This window comes from Phyllostomus discolor, unplaced genomic scaffold (assembly GCF_004126475.2).
Source record: "Phyllostomus discolor isolate MPI-MPIP mPhyDis1 unplaced genomic scaffold, mPhyDis1.pri.v3 mPhyDis1_scaffold_21, whole genome shotgun sequence".
In the NCBI taxonomy this organism is placed as follows: domain Eukaryota; kingdom Metazoa; phylum Chordata; class Mammalia; order Chiroptera; family Phyllostomidae; genus Phyllostomus; species Phyllostomus discolor.
The window spans coordinates 891-7,398 of record NW_023397507.1 but is presented as its reverse complement, the minus strand read 5'-3'; the positions used below and the strand labels follow the sequence as shown (position 1 = coordinate 7,398).

General features: G+C 48.2%; 1 gene segment (V, D, J or C); it reads left to right on the top strand.

Annotated features, from left to right (window-relative positions):
- The first annotated feature begins 1,220 nt into the window (after window positions 1–1,220).
- Window positions 1,221–2,377, top strand: LOC118498647. The segment is given in 3 exon segments: window positions 1,221–1,327; window positions 1,413–1,723; window positions 2,367–2,377. Coding segments are annotated over 3 exon segments (360 nt in total).
- Window positions 2,378–6,508: the final 4,131 nt, after the last annotated feature.

Sequence of the window (6,508 nt, the reverse complement as noted above, 5' to 3'; positions counted from 1 at the left end):
TCCACACAGCTGCACCAACCACTCACTCTCAGCTCTCTTGTCAAAAAAGGAGCAGTTTCATGAGAACTTTATCACCTACAGAAATCTCAGGTCTAGTCCATGGGTGCCCTCAGTCTGTCAGATGTGCCCCAGTCCTCACTGTAACTGCTAAACAATGGGACTGCAGTGGGACTGTTCTGTGTATAGAGGGTGAGCAAGACTCAGGGAAGTAAACCTGGTTTCAATCATTCACCAGGCTGTTAAATCCTATCATGGGTTTCCACTCTTTTTTTTTTTTCTTTTTGATTTAGTAAAAGATACTCCTAGTCTGCACTTTGTTTTCACTCCATATGTTACCTTGGCCCATCACAAGCTCCTAGTTCTCTTTCCAGGACATCAGCCTCCAGATCCTCACTCCAGGGCCTCAGGTGAATTGGGGAAGGGAGATTCCAAGCTGATTCTCTATGACTAGGAGTTGGGCTAGATAATTCACACACATCTCAGAACCCCTGGTGGCAGAGTCAGTACCTGTGTCTCTGGGAGAAGGTGACCCCTGGGTCTCAGAGCCTCAGTTGGTCTAGGAACCCTGGGCACCTCCTGAGTGGCTCACCTGATGGAAACAGCTGCACTGCCCTGGGGGAAGTGATCCTAAAGGAAGGACCCAGCATGTGTAGCACCTGTGACAGGTGCAGGGCCAAGGGAAGCAGACCCTTACCAGAGTGTTCTGTTCCCTGCAGTTGGACTGAGACACAGAGGCTGTACCTGCACCACCACCTGCAGGCCCTGAACACCTCATCCTGGTGAATGGGAAGGCTCTTCTTCACTTTGTGATAATTACCACATGAAATATTATTTTACATGGAATTGTGATTATCCGGTCTGAAAATGATGAGTCTACTTCATGTGATTTCTGGGACTGGGAAGATGTTTGGGGGTAATTTTAATCAGTTTCTTTATCCACAAAATTAAAATAGTGTGATCCCGTCATCTTTATCAGCATTATTTTTTAAACATAGAAAAATGGGGAGTGTCTTGCCCTGAGTTCAAGGCATCTCATAAACTAAGTGCTCTCCCATACCTAACCAATGCCATAGAGTTCAAAAGAAGAAATGTGCTCAGAACCCAGAAGGGCATAGTACAGTGACCTCAGTCCATCCTCACTTATGAGAACAGAGCCCTCCAACATGCAAATTTCTCTCCCAGCTGCAGGATACATCCTCCCCTGGGCTGTGGGGGCTCATAGCTCTCTCCTCACACAGGGCAGAGATATCTGGGGAAGGTAGAACTGTGCTCTAGAAGAAGATGAGACTGCTGGGTCTTCTCCTGTGCCTGGTGACAGCCCCCCAGGGTGAGTGTCTTGGGTGTCAGATGTAGGTCTATGGGACAGTGGAGAATGCACAAGACTGACAGGATCTCATATTCCTTGTCCTCAGGTGTCCCCTCCGAGGTGCAGCTGCAGGAGTCGGGCCCCGGACTAGTGAAGCCCTCACAGACCCTCTCCCTCACCTGCACTGTCTCTGGTTACTCCATCACCAGTGGTTATGGCTGGTGCTGGATCCGCCAGCTCCCAGGGAGGGGGCTGGAGTTGATTGGGTACATAAGTAGTAGTGGAAGTACTTACTACAGCCCATCCCTCAAGAGCCACACCTCCATCTCCAGAGACACGTCCAAGAACCAGTTCTCCCTGCAGCTGAGTTCCATGGCCACCGAGGATACAGCTGTGTATTACTGTGCGAGAGACACAGTGAGAGGAAATAAATAGGAGCCCAGACACAAACCTCCTGGAGACAGGAGGGCTGGACTGCAGGGGTGGCTCAGGACACCAAGGGGCGCTCACGTAGCAGGTAGCAGAGTGGAAAACAGCACTGACCCTGGTCAACAGAATCTGGCATCCCAGGACCACTTTTCTGAGTCCCCTCTTCCTGCATCAGACCTTGCTTGTGCTCCCGGGGAGACACAGATCCAGTGACACCCATGGTTCAGGCCTCGGGGCTCCTGGCTGTGAGCTCTGAGAATGTGAGCCTGTGGGCTGTATGTATGTCAGTGAGACTCTCTCTACAAGTCAGGCCAGAGTTGTCTACACTGATTGGACAAGGGTATCCTTGAACTGCCCCCCTCAAGACAAACCAGGACCTTCTCACCATGAATGTTTCAGGTTCCAGGTGCTAGCAGAATAGGAACAACCAGGATGGACAGTCTCCAGTCTTCACATCAACTGTGTTTGCTTCTGTTCTGTCATCAAAGTAGGTCAGCCCCTCAGTTAGAAATTGAGTGAGAATCTTGTCCAGGTACTAGGAAGAGAGGAGAAAAGAGACCTGCAGTTAATTACCATGAAAAGTGTGTGCGTGTGTGTGTGTGTGTGTGTGTGTGTGTGACTTGTTGAGCAGTAGTAGTGCAGTGGAATTAGGACCCCATACAAGGACACTCAGATGGGACCTTCAAGCAGAAGAACCTGAGGACATCAACTCCCAAACCCCCTGAGATCTTCTGGACTGAGAGGTGTTAGCCGAGTCGGTTCATCTGGCATGTCCAGCAAAGAGGCTCCCTGGTTGCTTCACAGTCCCTGGTGTAGGGGCTCCCTGCAGAATCACTGGGATTTAGAAAGACTAAACATCAGGTATGCTTAGATGTCTAAACATATGGTCTCCCAGAGGGAGTATCCTAAAATCATAATATAACTTTTAATTCTAAACTAGAGGTGCTGGCAACTTATGTCCTGTGATCCCAGACAGGACCCTTCCCTGTGGGGCATGGACTGGGCAGCAGGGGGCACATGGGGCCAGTTATCTCAGGGCTTCTGCCCCAGGACCAGGTGGAGAGGGGGCATGGGAGGTATTTCCTCTGAGGGCCTGAGTCTTCCTTTTTTCATGAAATCATGCAAAATGAGGGGTAGGCATGAGGTGACTGTGAATATCCTATTCTATCAGAGAATATATTATACTCAATAAGACATGAGAACCACAGTCAATGGGAGTAATTCAAGGACTTCTTTATATCTTAATGTTAAAGAGATGGTGACAGGGATGGTCTTTTAAATTTATTCAGTGCTGCATTCTGGAGACACACTGATTCAGGAATAAGACATTAGGCATTAAAACCCAGACCTGGTCCAGGCAGACTCTGTTACACTCAAATGTGTTTCTCAATGAGGAGCATGTCCTGTGGGGGCTTGTTCCTCACTGGGAGGAGCTATGTCTGTACAGATCTCAGGAAGCCAGCAACAAATTTGTATCCAATAACATTGACAGACTTGGACCCTGACTCTCCCACTGAGAATGGTCCCTGTGTCCTGTACCCTCTGAAAGGTGGGGTCATATAACAGCCTTAAAGTGCACTGTCTCATGAATATGCAAGTGAGGAGAGGTAGACCAAGTTAACCATGAGTCTGTCTGTGCCCTGAGAGCATCACCCACAGCCACACCCTTCCCTACATTATTAGTCCTGATGACACAGCCCTCACAATGGACTAGAGCTGGAGAACCCTTGTCCTGGTTCCAGTGGCTGCATGTATGGCTCTCCTCAGACCCTGGGTTGAGGAGGAGGCCAGGAACACTCATGAGGAATTTTCACTCAGACCTGCCTCCTCTCCACAGGTGGACACTCCCTCATGCAGCAGCTGCAGCCTTGTGATCAGCTGAGGAAGCCTGGGGCCTCAGTGCAGGTCTCCTGAAAGCTTTCTGTGTGGAGCTTCACCAGCTATGCATTGCTCTGTGTGGGAGAGGACCAGGAGATGGGCTGTGGCATCTCTATGGCATCATAGTGTTTTTTCTGTCCTCCATCAGGGAGAGATCCTGAGAAGGCTACTCAGTTCAGACCACAATTCTGTGAGTGTCCCTATCCCTGGGACTGTACTGATGTCATCACACAGCAGGGAGAATGGTGGAGATACTGTTGACAATGGAAGTCCAACATCCAATTTTCAATATGTTCCTATGACAACTGAACCAATCACACACCTGACACTGCCATCTACACGCATTTGTTCTTGGGCAGTCTGGAGGTCAGAGTGAATGTGTCAGCTGAAATGAGGTTAATTTACCACCCATGATAATTCATCCCCTTGCATGGAGTTCTTTTTTCCACTTTGCACATTGATACATTCAGTGTGTCAGCTTCAAGTTCAGTGAATGCCCACCAGGTATGACCTTAGTGACAGACTCCCATGGGTCACATGCAGACATGGATAGGGACAGTGAGAGGAGATGGTTCTTCTGAAATTAACTATTGAAGAACCACAGGGCCCACCTTACTCCTCTCCAGCTCCCTGATTAGAGCTATATCATATGTCCATGTACACACAGATCCTGATGGAGAGCATCAGCCTGGAGTGCCACTGAGAAAGGTTTAATATAAAGTTATAACCAACTGCTCCAGGAATGGGTTGTTATTTAATGATTTATCCATCCTGTAACCAATGGATAAAGGAAAAAATAGGCTCTTCATGCCAATTATGAATTTACTTCTATGTGTTACTTTCTGTTAGTGGTTTGCATCAAGTTTTCCATAATTAGATTCCTAATACTTCAAAGTTGTCACTTTACAAATTCTACTTATATCATCAACAAAGCAAATCTGGTCATGACTGAGTTTTTTCTCTGTCCCGAGTGTTTGAACATGGTTTTACCACAGAGAAAAAAATAATGAAGCAGTGAAGCTGCTGCACACTCACCACCAAACTCCCCTTAGTGAACATGACCTGGGAGCTCTGTCTGCTTCTGTGTAGAGTTCATGCTTCTGCCTCCCAATGATCCACACAGATGTTCCACCTCCTACAACACTGGGTTTACAAACTCTAGGTACAAACTCTGTACTCAGTTCATAGTCTGGGTGCTTTGTAAGAAAAACAAGTTCAGATGGACATTCCCATCTCCTGAACTAGAATCTCCAGCACTTTTAGTTCTCCCTCTGCACGTGAGGGTTAGACTTTTGGTGAGTCCATCACTGGTGACTTTCAAAGGCAACTCTCATTTTAAATCCCTCTACTTTACAAAAATTTACCTTCCTAGCTCATGTACCCATCTCTTGGAGTGCTGGGGTAGTGGATAAATTATCAGTTTAAATATGGGGAGTAATTCTCAACAGATATGGCCCTTGGAGAAAGGACACTCTGGGTCCATGTCCTTCATGTCACTCTCCAGCCTAAGAGTCCCATATATAGGAGGAGGGCATGCAAATAGGGCCCCTCTGCTCATGAAAAGCAGCCCATCCCCAATCCTGCAGCTCTAGGACAGGATCTGAGCCCAGATTTTCAGGTGTCCCCAGTGCCTGCTCAGGACAGAACACAGACCACTCACCATGGAGTCTGGGCTCAGCTGGGTTTTCATTGTTGTAATTTTGAGAGGTAATTTATGGAGAATTAGAGACACTGAGTATGTGAATGGATATGACTGATAGAAACCGTGGATGGGTGACAGCCTCCTGATCTGGCATCTTTGTGTTTGCAGGTGTCCAGAGTGAGGTGCAGCTGGTGGAGTCTGGGGGAGGCTTGGTAGAGCCTGGGGGGTCACTTAGACTCTCCTGCAAGGCCTCTGGATTCACTGTCAGTAGCCACGATATGAACTGGGTCCGCCAGGCTCCAGGGAAGGGGCTGGAGTGGGTCTCATACCTTAGTATTAGTGGTAGCATATATTAAGCCAACTCTGTGAAGGGCCGATTCACCATCTCCAGAGACAACGCCAGGAACGAACTCTACCTGCAAATGAACAGCCAGAGTGCTGAAGACACGGTCATGTATTACTGTGCACGTGACACAGGGAGGGGAAGTCAGGGTGAGCCCAGACACAAACCTCCTTGAAGGAGTTAAGAGGGCTGGGCTATAGGGGACGCTCAGTCCACCAGGGGGCGCTCAGGTCACACTCGGCTCAGGGATCAGCTGGGGAGCAGCTGCAGATGCAGTTTAAGGGCTTGTTTCCTGGCCAGTGTGGAGTTAACGCTCCACACAGAATTTTCTCTCTCGAAGCCTCCCTCCCTTCAAGATTCTGTGTTGACTTCCTATATATCTGAATTTCAGAGGTTTGTTGTCATAAGAGGAAAACATTCTCACATGCTCCGAAGTCAGTCTCATACATGTGCTTCCTGCTCTCCTAATGAATCGTCAGTGAGCCATGAAACCCTCTGACCCACATCAGCTGATTCAACCAGAGGGTTTTCAGCACTCAAGAGTGCAGCAGACCCACCTATCCCAGAGTCCAAGCTGACCAACAGCAGGATATGTGCTTGCTGGACAGCAGGCACCACAGGCATATGAACCTAATGTCCAGGACTAAAGCTCTGGTGGTGATGGAAGTTGACTCCAGGTCCATAACACCAATAGGAATTGGCATGATACGGAGGTAGAGGGAACCCCCACTATTCCTCGACATGAATGTCTAGTGTGATGATGTCACACACACAGAGGGACTATATAAAAGTTTCTCAATTCATTGAGGAGCCTGTTGAGAGCACGGTAGACTTTTCAGTAGCTCAGAAAAGGTTGTTCACGTCAGCTAAGGAGCCTGATTCAGGTTCTTGTTGTTCATTTGTAACAAGG